This window comes from Thermobia domestica, chromosome 10 (assembly GCF_964235325.1).
Source record: "Thermobia domestica chromosome 10, izTheDome1.hap1.1, whole genome shotgun sequence".
Taxonomy (NCBI): domain Eukaryota; kingdom Metazoa; phylum Arthropoda; class Insecta; order Zygentoma; family Lepismatidae; genus Thermobia; species Thermobia domestica.
In genome coordinates, this window is record NC_137463.1 from 211,778,437 (window position 1) to 211,797,781 (window position 19,345).

The 19,345-nt window shown below is 35.3% G+C and overlaps 1 protein-coding gene across 1 annotated transcript; it reads left to right on the forward strand.

Annotated features, from left to right (window-relative positions):
* Positions 1-151: 151 nt before the first annotated feature.
* LOC145662972 (uncharacterized) lies at positions 152-19,129 on the forward strand. Its single transcript, XM_081729053.1, has 4 exons — positions 152-306; positions 2,455-2,530; positions 15,511-17,195; positions 17,593-19,129. The coding sequence occupies exons 1-4, from the start codon at positions 298-300 to the stop codon at positions 17,599-17,601; spliced, it is 1,779 nt and encodes a 592-aa protein (XP_081585179.1). The 5' UTR covers positions 152-297; the 3' UTR covers positions 17,602-19,129.
* Positions 19,130-19,345: the final 216 nt, after the last annotated feature.

Genomic DNA, 19,345 nt, shown 5'->3' on the forward strand with positions numbered 1-19,345 from the left:
TAAGTCTAAGCATATCTTTTGTTCACAAAATATTTCAATAGAATTTACAGACAAACAAAATGCACATGCATTGTTCTGTGCCGAATGTTTAATCTAACATCTAGAATACAAGTTAAATGACAGCAAAAGTTTATTTTTAAATGTTATGATGAATAGGTACATCATAACCATTTCATTTTTAAAGAACTTTCACAAAAGAAAATGTTATCTTAGCTTTTCCAAGTGCCCAGTCTTGGAAATACCCAGAAATACCATCAAACTTTTGAATATTTCTGGGTTAGTTAAATTTAATTCAGTATGACTGTGGTAAGTTGCTAGTTATAAGTTTCTTGTCGAAGGACGGCTATACATCAAGTGACGGTACATATGTAAAACTTCAATTTTCTTTATACATGATATAATATATATATAATACAAAATACTAACAATATATAATTATGATAATCGTGTATAAACAAATTTAATGAGATCAACCCTTAATTTATACATCCATAAAGATCAGAAAATAAATCAACATAACTTTGAAAAATACATATGAATCTTACGATATAATTATTTGGTCAAACTACTTTAATAATTTCATTTTATATTAGACTTCTAGCGACACATTAAACTTCAAATTATAACATTACTAAAAATATATTGATTAAATGGTTAATTTTGAAATCTCATAATGTAATTTATTTCTCGTATCGATAGTTGATAAATTAAAGCTCAGTGTATCATTTTATACATTTTGAAATGAAATTAATAGAAATGGACTATGCTGTGTTGTGCCTGTGCTTTCTTATCAAAAACAATTTTGCTCGCGTACTGAAACTAATTTTTTTTTTTTTTTTTTTTTTTGGCAAAATGTCTCTGCGATTTCTTTACATATGCAGGATTTTCGATTATTTAATATCAGGATAGATTTATTAGAAAGATTTTTTTTTCAAAATATTTTAGTATTATTGTAAAATAAATAAATCAATAACAATGTGGATGAATTTGCTTCTACTATCCACACTGCTGGAAAAAAATATCGAAACTAATTTGTGTTGAGACTTTAAGGGAATTTTGCAACCCTACGACGAATACTAAGGTTATTGGCTGTTTGGATTAATTCCTCTTCAGCAACTTGACTACAGATACATGGACCTACTGTTTAAAGTGGAATCTCAACAATATAATACACTCGAATCTTCAAAGATCATTCTAAAATACGATACATGTTTCAGTCATGAGATCAGTGAAAATATTACCTGTAATATCCCAGCATTTGAATCTATAAGGTAATTTATGTGTAAATGAAATTAATACAGAAAATTAATTTTTAAGTAGTAAACTTCTCTTAATATCCAAATGAACTCTAAAAAAGAGGAAACCATTCGCCTGACTCAATTTTCGAATGCTTGAAAGTTATGTAGAAAGAGATAATCAAACAATATAGTTTCGTAAAAGAATTGAGTTATAAATATTTCCCTAAAACAAGAGCTGAATAACCAATGAATATTTTCATATAATAAAACATAATATCAAACTAACACCTAATTATTTCATGTTTTTACTGTTCGTTTCTATGCCACCTTCTCTTCGCAATTTGAAATTATGTCAAGAGCAAAAAGATTAATTACAGAAGAAATGAAACCCCATAAGTGAATTGGATTATGTATAACATCATAAACAATTTATATGCAAAGACAATCGATTTTTTATCATTGTCATCTATGTCTCTAGGATCCATATCCTCATACTTTTATTATTATCCATTTCAAAATCTAATCTTACATTCAATATCCGTATAACTCACATCCATATATCCACATTCCATATCTATATAACCTGAATATTCTCGTTATCTCCTTTTAGATAAGCCAAAGACGTTTCAAATACAACTCTAAATACTCGTCGTATGTTTCACATAAGATCAATATACAATGCCCTTATAACAAGTAACACTTCGCTACTTTCAATCAGGAATGGCGGAATGCAACACATATCCTGAAAGGGCCAGTCTTAATCAAGATGCAGATGGATTCCTAGGGTCAGTCAGCAATGAGTTCGGGAGTTATGGCCCTGTAAAATTAACATAGGAGTCCATAGAAAATAAACGTTTAGGCATTTTTTGAAGTCTCTTTCTCATAACATTATGTAATATACTACACAAAATCATACTTTCTATAAAGAGCGAGAGGCAAGTGGAAGATGGTATCCAAACAAATAACAACACTGACTTCGGTTTAAATCAAATAATTGTTATTCAAGCCAAATTATCATGAATTAATTCAGTGTGTTCACTAATATTTCTGAAACCATGTATATACAGTGGCGTACGCAGAAGATCAATAAAGAGAGGAGGAAGATTAAAGCTTCCAAATTCAGATAATTTTAAGTATTTGTATACATATCTTAATATAATAAATATTTATTTAAAAACTTTAAAAAATTAACATTGAACTTTTTTTTTCTTTTTAGTTCCTATATTTATGTGGGCTTATGTTGTTATTAAGCGAACTTTCCGATGCTGTTCCTCTGGGCTTTCCTAATTTCGGTAAGCATCTTACTATTAATACATACTTATTGTCTGTTATAGAGTAGCCTTGTCAACACGGCGACAGTCATGGCTTCGTAACGAGTACTACTTTTCTTTATTCTTGTACGCGCCAAAAATGGCCTATCACAAACCAAAACAACTGCAAACCGTTGAACGAGGGTTACACAATCACTGGACGTCGTTTCAAAGTACAAAAGTAATAGGGGGCACTTCTACATCAATTTTAATCAACCCACACAATTGTATTTCCTCGTATTGAAAGGGATAGAGTAATTTGTTTTTAGATAGAATGAAAGAAAAGATATGAAGTATTGAAAGGGAGGGAGAAAATAATTAAAGCAAGTGGGTATCTTTTTTACATTATGTTCCTATGGTACACTTCCGAAACAATGGAGGTTCAATATAAAAACCAAAAGTGCTTGATGTATCAATTCTGGTTTCAACAGAGTGATAAAGTCGGTAATGGAACCTGTTCTTGGGCTGATAAACCCTTCCAAGTTACACTCGAGAGAGATCAATATCGGATCCGGAAGTGATAATAGATTTCTAATATGCCCAGTTTTAGTAGAGATTATATTTGTAGTAGGGTTGGAATCTATTCTTGAAGTACTAAATCCATAGGGTGTGCCAAAAATCATGAAAGGGTTATAACTGTGAATAGCTTTGTTATTTATCATTAGTTTCCATTGATGACCAAGGATGGGAAATTGTTTACATTTATGTGTGGAATATACTGCTCCAAAACTGATAATTTTATCTGTTAACAAATCCATTAAGTGAAAAATGCACTTCATCACTCATCACTTTGTGGATTAAATTATTGTTTTCTATGACCAACTTCTGTATTCGAACTGCATATGCAAGTCTTGGACGATAATCTGTGTATTTGTCAATTGTTGCACCATTTGGGTTTTGTAAGAGTAAAGATACAAATCGATTTTCAGAATTCACCAAAGTGACGTCCTTGCCAACTTAAGCTGGTCAGAACGTCTTCGTGTTGAAGTTTCTTAATCCTCATCAACATTGTCTTGCACTCGTTGGATGTTGTCCTCTGAAAGAACTAACCTTGGTCTCCCACGTTCTGGTAAGTCGCTCACTGAACCCTGTTGTCTGAAGCGTTGAATCAACTGACAGATCATGAATTATGATGGTCTGGTCCTAATGTTGAAATGGTGAAAATATGCTTGTTATGTGAGGAAATTGACATCTGGATTATTTCGGTTCATTGAACGGTGCTGAATTTTTATGTGGTCAATCTCCCATCCCGTATCAGTGAGGCCCATAATGCCGGATCCTGAGATTATATACAACAAATAAGTATAAACAATCTCCCATCCTTGGTCTTTAAGTCTGTGAAATACCAATGGAAACTAATTATAAATGGAAACGTTATTCACCGTTACGATTTTTGTGACTTTTGGCCCACCCTGTAGAAGTAAATTTCTACCACTTCCGGTTTCAATAGAAGATTAAGATTAAGATAAGATAAAATAATCCATTGATTATTTTTATCTTTGGATAAGAATCTTACATCGTTGCACCAACAGTTTGTGAGAAAGGATTAACTTATCCACGAGTAATCGGAAGCTGTATAAAACTATGACGTTTATGACATGACGTCATGCAATATCATGCATTTGATTGGCTAAAACAGTGCAGTAACTGAAAACTGATTCGCGTAGCATGTGGTAACTTTTGTATTAGATATGGGAAGAAAGCGAGTGAAGTTGACTGCTCGGGAAAGCAAATAAGTTTTAATGCTTTTGGACAAGCATATCCTTTAACAAAAACATAATAAAAGTAATATCAAATACTAAAAAAGAAGCTGTTTCTGATATTCCAAAATATGTATAGGAGCGCTTTTTTTTTTAATAAGCGGGATGGCGTGGAAGATCCGCCGGCGAGAGCTCATGTAGTTCGGATCTTACATTAAGCTGTAGGATCGCATCTTATATAGCCTCGCTGCTGAAAGGGATGCTAAACTCCAAACCAAATCAAATATAAATATCTAGGGTCCAAATATTAAATTGAAAAAATATAGAAGAATAGCTCTGTTCTAGCAGATCAAACTCCTTTATCCGCCTATTAAGCGACATTTTCAAGTAATTGTGGGTAGTCCATTTTTCTTAAATAATGTTTGACTACAAACTACGCTAAGCTTCACACAAATACCGTCTTGTCTAAAACCCAACGTTCGGTTTTTGCACTGAAGTATAGGGTAGGATAGGGAGAAAAAGAATATTAGAGTAGAATACGGTAATGTAGGGTAGAGTAGTGTAGGTTAAGTTAGATTACGTTAGCTCAATGCTTTGCCATTATTTTCAAATGTAGGGTAGGGTAGAGTAGGTTAGGTTATGTTACCTCAATGTTTATTTTCAAATGTAGGGCAGAAAAATGAAATGAAATCTTTAACGTCCCACGTTTATGCCATTTAGGCTAAGGGAGACAAGTGAATGATAGAAGAATTGGTGGAATGAGAATGTTGGAGGAAACGGAAGTACCCTGAGAAAACCCACGATCACGATCTTGTCCGAAACAAATTTACTTGGCCTGCAATCGAACAAGCGGCCCCACGGACAAGAGGTAAGCGCTCCAAATGTAGTGTAGAGTAAGTTAGGTTATGTTACGTTAAGATACCTTACAATCAATATTTAGGCCATTATTTTGAAGTGTAGGGCAGAGTAGGAAAGGTTAGGTTAGGTTAACTCATCATATTGTCGTGTCTCACCATCACACTGTATTTAACAGTTATATGAGTATGAGTGGGGGAATAATGGGGAAACGAGGTTATATGTCCCCGTCTCACCCCACACGACTCTGTTCAGACAACCTTTTAAAAACCCAAATTTTGACATAGATTTACATTTACATCGCCGCGCCAGTTCCGCTGGAAAAAATATAGCAATGGTTTAAGTTTACATTTGCATCGCCAGTTGGTTATACTTCATTCCAGAAAGTAGCACTGGTGTACGTAAATATGGTCATCTTAATTAAGTAAAGTTTATTTTAGTAGTTGACCGCAGGGCCGTGGCGTAAGGGGTGGCGAGCGGGGCGAAGGCCCCGAGCGCCGAAGTAAGAGGCGAAAAATTCGGGAAGAAAAAGATAGGAAAAATTGCTTGGAATATATGTATGGGGGCGCCGTCGTATACTCTCGTTCCAGGCGCTTATTTTCCAGAGCACGGCCCTGGTTGACTGCCGGGTTTGCATAATGTTACGAATTGGAGATGCGGTGTAGATTTACGTACGGATCCAGAACAAATTCTTTTTAAGTAAATCGACTTTTTGTATCTTAAATAATCATTCTTGGGGTGAGGGCTTGCATTCCTTTGTACAGATTCATTTTAAGGGAACTTCAGTGTATGTTTACGATAAAAACTATTGCGCAAAAGACACTAACCAACTCTTGCTAGATGGTCATTAAAAGCATGAACGCTATCTAACCAAGTTACGGTAGGAGCACAGAGGAGTGACCCAATCGGGTTTGCGTCAGCGAAAGTGGGTATAGATATAAACGAGGATAGTGCAAACACTATATATGGCATCAAATTACCTTACATGTTGAATAATGTGTTTGTACGTTACTAAAAACGTTATAGGTAATTTCCCGATTTTTTTTTATTGCTTGTACATTTGTGTTCCAAATTTAGGGTTAAGTGCTGTATCGCCGGACCAGTTTTAGGAAATTTACCGGGTAAATTGGTTAATTCATTTTGATTTCTGATGAAGAATGATTGAAAGTCATGTAGTGGGAAAACCTGAAGTTAAGGAAGTGTCTGTTGTTGGTTGTTTTCAATGTAAGCAGCATTGCATATGGAGGCGGAAGGGACTATTTGGCGGAGAGGTACCTTTGTTTTGATTTAGCGGCAGATAAGGCAGTGTGGAAATGGCGCGTATGTGTCAATGTTCAAATACTCGTATTTGAGTTTTATCGAATTATATCGTAACTAAACCAATCAATCAATCTAACCTGCTAGGTGGCCACTACGACAATGTGTTTCTGCAAATAGTGCAGATCGTGTATTTTATGTTTACTAGTGGATAGTTATTAGTATGAATCCATGACAAGTGCTATCGAAACTCATACCATTACCAAAATCCACATGTTTTCACTACCCTCGCTTACACGCGTACACACCGTCGCTGATACGCCCGCTCCCTTCGGATACACTTCTGCGCTACGTGCGGGTCCACTAGCTTCGCCCTGCCCCGACTCGGTTAAGTAGCATTTTGTGCTTTTTAATGGCCACCTAGCACAAGTTGTTTTATGTTTTCTGCACTGTAGGTTTTATGCCATACCTATATCCGGAGTCCATATTTATACGAATATATTGAATTTTTATTCCAAGTTGTAAAAATTTACACGTAGCTGTTTTCAAGATAATTGACTTGTAACTCAACCTAACCTAACCTAAAGCTTAAGTTTAGAGTTGCTCCTCCAGTTTCGTACCTACAAAAAAGCAGTAAAAACATCAAAATCGTGGATCCGTGCAGTTTTGCTATACGGATCCATAGTAGTAGTTGTAGTAAGAAGTAGTAGTAGTAGTTAGAGTAGGGGTAAGAGGAGGAGGAGTAGGAACGGGTTAGAAGCTCGCAGGGGTTCATTGGATTATGTTCTTGACATAAAATGGGCACGCTGCTGAATCAGCGTACCTTCCGCGTCTTGCAAATAGTACCCACTTCCACATATCTTTTCTTGTATTAAACATAATTTTACTGCCAAAGTTACACACCTCCATACTGCCAAAGTTACACACCTCCAAAGTTACTGCCAACACATGAGAACTTCAAATCACCACTTTTTACCTCATTTCTAATGTAAATTTTCTTAATTTTTATAAAAAAATAAACGGAGGGCTAACTCTAAACTTAGCCTAAAATAATATAATGTTATCTAATCTAATCTAAAGAAATTAGTACATTTTGGTATTTTTTGTTTCGATATTCGTGTGGTCCGGCGATACAGCACAATTGCTCAAATTAACATAACACATTACTAACGTAAATTTCACAATTATGTGAACCTCTTAACGCTCAGACATTTGTCGTTGCGCGACATGAATTAGCACATTGACTTCAGATACTTTATTACTTTATAGGAAAATCCAAACATAACAGGTTCGACTTTCATTAATATATTTTTACGCAGCTATATATTTGAGATGTCTTCAGGTAAGACAACAACATTTTCGATGAGTAACACACTATCTGTTAAAATATTATTATTAAATACAAATTTCTTCCGTAAATTTTACAAATCTATGGATCCGTACAGTAAATGTGCACCGGCGATTCTAATGAAAATTTGCTTACCTTTTTTTAAAAATATATACACATCAAGTTATTACTTACAGTCGTTACTGCATGACTTATTGGAAGAAGTACGATAGGAGCAATCAATAGTTTTTATTATAAAATTTGCAGAACATGCTAGCAGATTTAATGAAAGGATGGCAGCAGTTCTAGTTTATGACATACAAAGTTAATGTTCCAATTTTCTGCTTCGGTTTATTACTTATCTTTTCACACTTATTTCTGCAGTATTTAATATACAAGGGCATATTCAACCCAAAAAACCAAAATTTTAAAGATGTATAATGCCAATAGACCTGTTAAATGAACGAATGTGGCAGTGTATGCCATAAAATATAATTGACTCCAAGAGAGTGTCTTGCTTCAGGGTCGAGTCTTATAAATATAATTACCTTAAATGTGAGGTAAATTTAAAATACTGTGTCCAACTCTACTAGGTAGCCACTAAAAACTAAATTTCTTCAATTCACAAACTACAATAAATAAGTCAATGAATAAAATAAATAATATAATGAATTAGTGCAAGTATGCTACTTTAATCGGTCCATTGCAGTAATGACAGATATTTATTGACGTAAATATCACTTTCTTGCTTTAGAAACAATTGAAATAAGCACAGTAACACAATTTATATTGACATAACCACATAAACCGCCAAATTATTGATATAATCTTCTGCAAGCAATCCTGCAACAAAACGCTGTAAAATATCCAAAACAGAATACTTCGACAGGTGAAAACGATTACAAAATGCATCATCGTTGAAATACTCAAAAGGATTTTCCCTGTCTCATTATTCTTCTAGGTCGGATAGCATATTCTATCTGTTCGAGCACTTCAGATTCATCTAAACTATGCAAATCTTTTGCAAGCATATTAACTCTACTCACAGCTGATCAAGACGTTATCAAGGATTAATCTCCCGTTTTCGATGGCTAATCTTAATTCGGCGATTTGGCGTCCTCGGTTGGTGCAACCGGGCATAAGAGCTGCGAGATTGAATCTATTCTTACTCTGAATCCACATAAAAACAATTTTAGTCCAGGATCTAAGGAGAGTTGAGCATGCATGGAAAGCCTAACACAGTTTTATTTCTGATTATTGTTATAGGCACTATAGTGATCGTGAAAACCCATGTCGTCGCCCTCCAGCGTGGTCCACAACCTGGGAAGAGGGGGAAAAAGGGGTGGGGAGCAGGAAATCGTGGATCTTCATGGTGGTCCTAGTAGTCCTCCTAATTGTCAAAGGGCATGAACCATACCTCGTTGGAAAGCTTATAGAACACAAAGTCCGACAAGGTAACTTTTGTGCCCCCCGTGCCAAACGTGTAAAAGAAGAAAAAGAAGAAAATTAAAAAATTGGAAGAAGATCAAATTTTCATAAAATTTGTAGGACCCTGGAAACATTGTTGTTTGTCGTATGCAGGAAAAAATAATCTCACATGCACCCCATAAATTGGCACCAATCATATTTAAAAATGAAGGGCGTAGATACAATAGCAAGAGAGATAAAAATTCGGAACTTCATAGCTCCGATGGTCACTCAGTACATATTTTTCGATGGATTGTCGTCACGTTAACAGCCCTAGCGACGCCCCTAATTGTCACAAGGACATGAAAAATACCTTGTTGGAAAGCTTGTGAGACACAAATTTCAGAGAGGCAACCATTTGTATCACCCTGCGTGCCACAAACAACAGTGTTGCCAGAGTCCCACAAAGTTAAACTTGTTTTTTTTTATTTTTTATATTGTCTTCTTCTTTTACGGGTTGGGCATGAGGGCACAAAAGTCACGTAGTTGGAATCTATATTCTATAAGCTTTCTAACGATGTAAAGTTCATGTCCCTGTTATAGATAGGGGCATCGCTAGGGCTGCCAGACAAGTGAAGGTAGACGACAAATCTACAAGGGGGTGGAAACTAGTACCAGCTTCCAAATTTCTATCTCCCTTGTTTATTGTTCATTATTTATCAACTACGCCATTCATTGTTTTTATATATGACTATTACCAATGTCTAGCGTACATGTGAGACTTTTTCCTGCGTACGACATATAACAGTGTTGCCACCGTTCCTTAAATTTTAAATATGTGCCTTTTTTATAAGAAAATATACACTGGAGAAATTAGCAAATTCAATAACCCCTACTTACCTTTCGTAAGCCCAATGACCAAATATAGGGTATTCATTTATTTATATTGATACCAATTTTAATGCTTGTAGCTCGTTTGGGGAAAATGTAAAGACAATTTGAATTGGCTATTACGGATAACATTCTTTGAAATGCATCTTTAGTTGTAAAACCATTATCATATTGTTAATAAATGTAACTTGAATAAATATATAATATTAACAATACAACAACTTTATTTGCACTTACCTTTATTTGTTGAACATTTGTGTTCCTGATGTTAATCCAGCCAATTTCCAATGACAAATAACGTCCACATCTTCACGTGTTGTGTTGTTTAATAACACTTCTTCATTTCACAAACGAACTGTTCTTGATTTGAAATATTTCCACTTATTTTTTAACTAAACATGAATCACTTGAGGCCTAACGTATTGTAACTGTTGTGTTAAAGTTTGCATATCAATTTAAAAAATAAATCTAATACTAATTGTTTGTTCTTAATCATTGCAATTGGGTATAATTTACTTAGTCACTATCAGCTTCTTCGCAATATTATTTTGTCTCAAGGATTTTTGCAATTGTCCTTACAAGCAAAACCTTTTTGCAAAACCTGATAAATACTGGCCTTACAAGCACAATAACTGCAGCAAAACGACTTATTTACAAAACACCTGCAAGCCAGTATTTAGCAGGTTTTGCATTTGCAAGGTGGAATTAAGATATCTGGTATGGCAGGCTGTCATCAGAAGTGGACGTATGATTTTATTGTCATCTAAGAAAAAAACAAACTTGGTTAAATCTAAAGGCTCTGCAAACGGGATTGCGAAGTTACTCCAATAGTACAATTGAACACTGCCTCTCAGTACATGTTATCGGAAAGATTTGGAGGTGCACGGTAAACAACCAATGTCATTAACTGCTGATAGGAAAGGAGAATGAGGTGGATGTAGCAGCACCTGGAACCCCTACTCATTAGTGCCAGCTGTGGTTACCTGACTCGTGCGGGGGGACGAGCGTTGTCGTGTTGCAGGAGCACCCCTTTCGCCCATTTTCCTGACCCTTTTCTCTGAATTACACGGCACAAACTCCGAAGTTGTGTCACGCATGACTCCCTGTTAATTGTAGTCCCGGTTTCCAATTTTTTCAAAGTTTAGCAACGTGTCCAAAAATGTAATAGACATTGCTAATAACAGGAAAAATTGATTATCTTCTGTTATTTCCACTCACTTATAGTTATACTATTCAATTTTGCAACAAGATGGATCAGAATGGTTTCATGCAAGGATCAATATTGCTTCTACCTAACGCGAGTATATTTCAAATTATTGTATTAAAAAATTGCAGATTTTTCCTGCAGTTTCTTTGCTTATTGATTATGTATATCAAATAAGTCTTATATAAGATTCACTTTTACACATTTAAGATGAACTCTTTAATGAACTTCTTAAATAATGAAATTTACTAATTTGGATTATCTGAAAGAATCGGATTCGTATGTATTAATAACTTAACCAAAATATCAGCGAACGTCTACCATTACTCATGGCTTCCTTGCAAATTGAGCAGTGCATATTTTTGGTAATTGAATTTGGTGAGTAGTTGAAGTGTTTGGAACACTGTTTTAGCTGCCTACAGTGCTTGACTATTTTTCTCCATTTTCTCTTTAATAACGCGAAACTATGGACGAGCATCATAATACATGTTTTCAAAGGGCTCTTCATTTATGTATTTCCTGTTTATTCGATTCGTCTAACACTTCTGAGAATAAATACAATTATATTTTCACAAATCTGCTCTAAAGAACTTATTCCTGTCATAATTTGATAAATGCTGTTTCTTTGTTCATTGCATAACGTTGTAAACTTATGTATACGTGTTAGTTGATTCTTCAATACGGTTACTTTTTAATCAGTCAAATTTTGTCTTCCTCGCTCATTTTTCGTTATAATATTAACAAATCGATAGTATGTATATCACCATCTGATTTTGCTCCAATGAATAAAACGAAATAAAAACTAAAGTCTAAGTAGAAGACCATTACTGAAAACAGTAATAGATTCTTTCTAATGATAGATTAGTTAATAAGTGGTAGGTATTTCTCTTTGTCTACGTATATTTGTTGTTTTGAAAATGTTGTGTTTTGTATCAGTACTAAATATAGGGTTAAAATATTAATATAAAATAAAAATTAATATTAAAATATGGAGTATGATTTCTCAGAAAGCACTCGACATCCTACACCTGACAAAGTGGGGACGTTTGACCTATCTAATACGGTGTTAGGACTTTATTTGCCTGAATAACAGCCTGCACTTTCTGGGAAGGCTTTCTTCCATCAGTTTCTGATAAAAATCAAGCGTTATGGTCTCCAAGTCCCTCCTCGAAATGGCCTCGGACGAACTTCAAACACGTTCCAATTTATCCCATATGTGGTCAGTGGGCTTAAGATCTCCCATTCTGGGAGGTGTTCCACAGAACTAATACCATAATGCCACCTCATAATAATGGTGAATTGCTTACAGGAAATATTATTATGTTGTTAGAAACATTAGTCCATTCCGTAGAATTGTCATAGTGTGGGAAGCACTAAATTTGCCTAAATCTTTCCGTTCTGTGCACTGCGCATGCTACAAGGGATGACAACAGCGGATCTAACCAATACCAGCAGAATGCATTCCACGTCATAACATAGCACTACCGAATTTCACTGTTGTCACAACATTCAACTAGAAGGGTTCGTCAGGTTGGTGCCACATCCAAACTCTTTGCCATGGACTGATATATCAAGATAAACATGTTTCCAGACAGATTTTAGTCTTTCAATGACCCACTGGCCATGGTTTATGGGCATTACGCCATGTCAATCTAGCAGCCTGAATGACTCCAGTGATTTTAAGTTGTATGAAGCTTCCCTTCTATGAAATTCGGGGTTGCGCAGCTCTGTTGTGACAATATGGAGTGAGAAAGATACAGTAATGGGCGTTTACAACTTCTGATGGATGGGATGGACCAGTTGACGATGATTTGTGCGTACAATTCTTTCTAGCCTCTTTGTGTCCAGATCCCGGTGTTCGGGATATTCCACGATGCTGGTAATATCTAAACGTGTCCACTTTGTTTATTACGTCGCCAACCCTTGACTTTGGATACTCAATTTGGCTTTAATGACCCGTACTGACAAACCAGATATCTGACAACCTATGATGACTTCCCTTTCGAAGTCACTGAACTTGTGTGTGTACGTCATCCTAAGGGAAAATGAACTCCTACAGACACTCACGGTCACTACAAAGTGTACTCTTATTCAACCACTTGCTTTCTAGCGTATTTCGGGAAAGACTAATCCTATGTGTCAGTAGAGAAGTCTATTTATTTGGGAAGTAGTGTATATCACAAGTAAAAGAGAATAAAAACGATATTTTAGTCAAAACCTTGCCGTATTCAGGTCACTAGGTCAACATCATTCTTAATAATAGAAATGATTTAATTACTCATCATATTATGGGCATGTCAATGTTTTATTTTATACAACGTCAACCCCACTCAACATTTCTTAAGTATAATTAGAATACATTTTCTAACATTTTCTCACAGTTGTAAATATAACATAATGCTGTAATTTATTTTGGAAGTTTATTGAATGATTTAGTTTTACAAATCTCTCACAAGCATGCAAAAATACACTTTATCTGTAAGTCAAATGAAATGAAATATTTAAGTTTACGTCCCAAGATTATGCCGGCTAGGTTAAAGGAGACAGCAATGATGAGAAATAAATGAAATGGTTGAATGAAGTGGAAGGAAACGAGAGAACTCTGAGAAAATCCACACACACACACATATGGTGTTTTTCCACCACAAAGCTCACTTGGCGCGAGCTGGGATCAGACCAAGAACCCCATGCACAACGCTCTACCACTGAGCCACCGCGCCCCTGTTTTACCTGTAAATTTAAAGGCAGAGCGGACAATCTTATTTTGTAAAAATGAGAAATAGAAAGACAGATTTTATCTTATGTTTCATACCTCTGGAAATTAGATTTTTTTTACTGGTGTCAAATATGTCAAGGCACAATTATTAGACAAAATTCTCACAACTTTCTTCATATTTGGTCTAGGAATTAATTCGTGCGGGTGGACAAGAGATGGCGCAACGAACGGAACGTCCCACAGTTCCGTGTATCCACACATGTGTTGCAAACCCCTGTCATCGCGTATCGTTCGTAGTATAGGGCAGTGGATTAAAGCGTCAACAACACCAGTTTGTAGTTAAGTGAACATGGCGCAATTTGTGCCTGATAAAGTGTTTTTGCGGGGTGTCCTGCTGCATTACTTTAACATGCAGAAAAGTGCGACTGAAAGTCATCGTATTTTGGTGGAAGTGTATGGTGACCATGCTCTAGCTGAGCGAACGTGTCAGAAGTGGTTTGCACGGTTTAGAAGTGGTGATTTCGGCTTGGCAGACCAAGAGCGAGCTGGACAGCCAAAAAAATTTCAAGACGAAGAATTGACCGCATTGCTCGAGCAGGATTCGTGTCAAACGCAGGAACAACTTGCAGCAGCATTAGGCGTTGATCAAACAACAGTCTCCAAACGCTTGAAAGCCATGGGAATGATTCAAAAGATGTCACATTGGGTTCCACATGAATTGAAAGACAGAGACGTTGAAAGACGAAAAACCATTTGCGAATTGCTGCTTCAACGACAGAGCAGAAAGGGGTTTCTGCATCGAATTATTACGGGTGATGAGAAGTGGATCCATTACGAGAACCCTAAACGAAAAAAGGCCTGGGTGAAACCAGGTGAACCAGGTCCATCACAACCAAAACGAGATATTCGCTGTGCAAAGGTTATGCTGTGCATATGGTGGGATATGAAAGGTGTGGTGTACTATGAGCTGCTGCAACCGAGTGAAACTATGAATAGAGAACGTTATCGACGACAATTAATGCGTTTGAAGCAAGCTCTGGCCAGAACACGACCAGAATGGGAGAACAGACATGATAAACTTATTGTTCAACATGATAACGCTCGCCCACATGTCGCAAAACCGGTCAAAACCTATTTAGAAAATGTCGGATGAGAAGTTTTACCCACCCGCCGTATTCACCAGACGTTGCTCCTTCGGACTACTACTTGTTCGATTGCATGAACAACGATTTGATTGGACAGCGGTTTACTTCTTCAGAAGATATCGAAACATGGGTCTCTGACTGGATCGCTTCCAAGGATGAGGACTTCTTTCGCCACGGAATCCGTACATTGCCTGACAGATGGGCGAAAGTGGTGGCTAGCGATGGACAATATTTTTCTTAAGGTATTTATGTATTTTGTGTTTGTACTACAGCTTCAATGTGTGCGTACCAACCGCACGAATTAATTCCTAGACCAAATAGTTCAAGTTTCCCCACTCTTTTTTCAACCATCGAAATTATATATATTTAAAGCATCAAAGCTTTTCATAAATATATATAAATTGTAGATATGTGTTTTCATAACAGAATATAAACTAATTTTTGTTCGCTTCTCTTACAGGTCCTGTTTCCGCAGGCAACCCTTACTATTATTTACTGCCTGCTTCAGGATCGTACCATTTACCAATTGAACAAGCAAATCAAGGAAGCCGCTTAGGAAAACGAGTGTACCGAGCAGCTCTCTCAGATATGCAACAATTTGTTCCTCGATCAGAAGAATTGACAAATCTAGATTCGATTCAAAGTTCGTTATCAAGCTATCTAAGATCACCAAGAAATAGTTTATACTCCGTAGATCTATCGCCAGAGTACTCATCTTCAACAGTTAACACTAAACGTTCACGACGAATGCCGAGAAGTATATCTTATCCTGAAGTGTCCTCCAACGATAAAAATAACCCTTATGGTAGCAAGGACATATCCGAAGGAAGTCCTGTTGGTGATCTCAGTTCGGCGAAAGTTGACTCACTAAACCCTTTAAGTTCTAGTCACCTTGACACCCACGAGAAAAGTGTTGAAAACGAAGCAACATCGGACCTAAGCCAGGGTGTAAGTTTCCATCCATCAGGATTAAATGATAAATATATGCCAGGTGAAAATCTAAATTATATTTCCCCACCATCTAAACCTACATTTTATCGACCAAGTAGTTATGGATACTACCATGAGCCAGATATTCGACAACGGTACGCGACATATGACAGAAGAACGTGGCCTATAGAAGCAGATGTATACTCAGGAAACTTGTATCCGAACACCATAAGACCCTCTTACGTTCCACCCCAATATCCACCCCTTTACGAGAGTTCCCGTTACCCAAAATTGCCATTGAACTACCTCGATTATAGTTACCCAACCAAGACAAGTGCATATCTCAGTCCAGAATTACAGAGAAGACCATCTGATTATGTTGATGTTGAAGTACGGGGGAGCTTAAATCCCAGCTATTACAGAAGACCCGTTAGGTACGCTGACAGTATGTACGCGAGAAAACCTTATTCTTCTTATGTTGATTATTCATTGAAATATCCACAGTATTATGACCCTAGTTATTACGGTAGCTATTCAAAACTTCTACCCTATTCGCCATATGAAGTGGAGAAGAGTCCATACCTTGGATCCTACTCACGTTATCAGAAGTATTATCCAAGTCAATCTAATGGTTTTGATTATGAGGTGTCTGACAATGAAGTAAGCCCACCACATGAATACCCTTTGAGTAACAAAATATACGGAGAACATAACACTAAAAGTAAGAATACAAAGTCAAGCAGGAAGAAGAGAAATCTTGAAAGTGAGTCGCAACCAAGTCACTTAGACATTCCGCATCTCATATTAAAGCACCGATTTGCACGACAGCTTCCCGAGGAAATTGGAGGACCTCTTCCCGTAGGACCTCCACCAAATTTCCGGAATCAGTTCCCTCAAATGACCCCAGACTATGGACCAGATCTGGACAGAGGAGAAGGAAACCAAAGAAATGGAACATACATATTCAGTTATCGTGGCAATAACAGAGGTATTGTTAACTTCTACACCAATGGCCAAACTGATGTTAGTAACTTGGAGTCTGTTGAACCTTTTGATAATAATGAGGAGGAAATAGCCAAAGGACGAATGGTAATAAATCCTTTCCAGGATGGAAGACAATTTGGAGGAGGAGGATCAGCAATGGCAGCTTCTAATGCAATGGCTCAAGGTGGAGGAGGACCACCACCAGGAATGATTCCACCGCCGCCCGGACAGGTGGGTTTCAACTTCTAAATTTGGAATTGGTATAAATTGAAAATAACAATGTTTGAAAAATTTCTATAGTAAATAAAACTTCTTAGCAATTAGATAGTATTGAAATTAAAATTAACCATCGCTGAAGATTCACTTTATCCGAAAGCTAGACACGTGCCGTACGAAAAAAAAAGTAAATGGAAAATATGAGGTAGTCCTAATGATGAAACAGTAATGTCATAATTTACAAAATAATAATTCCTTCTACTATCATCAACTTTAAGTGAGCATTACTAAACATAATTCAAATTAGATGCTGCATTTAAAAACGTAACAATAGCTTAAATATAATCTTAACCTGCATATATTTTTTAAAGAAATTGAATGTATCAATTGAAAGAAATATTTTTGATTTCAGCTTGCGTAATTTGAAACGTGCACCTTTCACACAAATCTATTCAACAACAGTCAATAGTTGGTGATAACAGTTTTTACGTTCAGAGCAGCTTCGATCTTATAGGACCACATCATAATAGACTATGAAATTTTATGTTTTGTTTGTTTGCATCGAAATCATTCCAATATGTGGGTATGAATAATAATTCATAAATGTATCAGAACTTAATTCTCAATCAAATTTTGATTGTGTTACATTAACCCATTTATCATTCAAAAGTAAAATATTTACTTTAATTCAATATGCAACAAATCGCAATATGTAACTGACAAACAAATCATTTGTAAGAAAACTGTGTTGTAAATATGATAATATTCAACATTCAACATAATACAATATATGATAATATTGTACTATCAAGTGCAATATGAAAAGAACGACCATATTTTCATTAAACTTTAAAGGAAAAGAAAAACTGATATTAAATATTAATTTTCGTTAAAACATTTAATCTATTTTTAAATTAACTGTTAATTCGAGTATTATTATTATATGTAAAAATTACAAGCATCCATTTCTTGAAAATGAAATATTGTTATAAACTAATTTAACCCTTTCAAAACAAATTTATTGAACCCACATGCTAATTTTATGCGTTTATTTGCATAGTTTGTAATTAGAAATAATTATTTTTTGTGTGTTAAACATGCAAGCTAAATATTACTTTAACATGTTTTACACATAGTATGATATTTATTGTAATATTGTAAGCATAAACTGAAAAATATCTCTTTCTTCGTGAAAGTAGTAAACAAATTTACATTCATATAAGTGAGTGGACTTTTAAGATGCACTTCTCTCTTCTTTTTCTAATTAAGATGTGAATCAAATTGGCGGAACAAACACTTAATTCTTAAAAAACTGTTATTTTGTTCCAAAAAATGCACTTATATGTAATACATTATTTCTTTAAAGACGCATTGTATGTGGATTAGTTCTTAGTATTTTTGTAATAGTATTTAGGTATTGAATAGAATTCACTACTAGAGCAGTAAAACTATGTTGGATGAAAATAAACAAGTATTGCGAATAACAAGGGTTGTAATATTCTGTGTGCAAAATATATATTAACCTACATTTGTGAAACAAGTTACCTTCCAAGAGACCTTTAGAAATAAATATGCTTCCTTATTAACAATGTAAAGTTGACTTATCTCAGTATTTTTCCGTCTGTTTCAATAGTAAGAACAAAAAGCTTGTAATTTCTCAATATTATTAGAGGTGTTTTGTTAAAATTATTCCTGTAGCAACATAAATATTAGTGATGAATTCGGACAAAAATATTAAAAATTATAACACAATAAATCAGATAGATTAAAATGTTTCACAATTTTAAAAATGCAACAAATTAAATGTCATATTAGAGTGTATCTGTGTATTTATAATTACTATAAATTAATTTGATGTAATTATACATTTCCATCATATGCTTTTCAAACAAAAATATAATAATTGTAAATTTGATATACTTTTAATATATCTTAAGTCTTTAACTTAAGTGTTCGTTTTTCATTATCTACAACAGAAAATGCACAAATTATGCATCGTATTTCAAAATGAATTGAACAAGAAATCATTCCATGATACTTAAAATTCTATCGATGTTTAAGATTACACTGAAATACTTTTGATCTCTTTCTCAAGTTCTGTTTGCTATGGTCGTAATTTGTTCTTAATTCTTCCGCCAGGTGACAAGTTGCAAGATGGCTGCCTG

Bases quoted from the DNA above. Each gene is read 5' to 3' on its own strand.
- LOC145662972 (XM_081729053.1), top strand. The intron at 2,531-15,510 runs GTAAGCATCTTA...CTTCTCTTACAG, and splicing joins TCTGGGCTTTCCTAATTTCG to GTCCTGTTTCCGCAGGCAAC.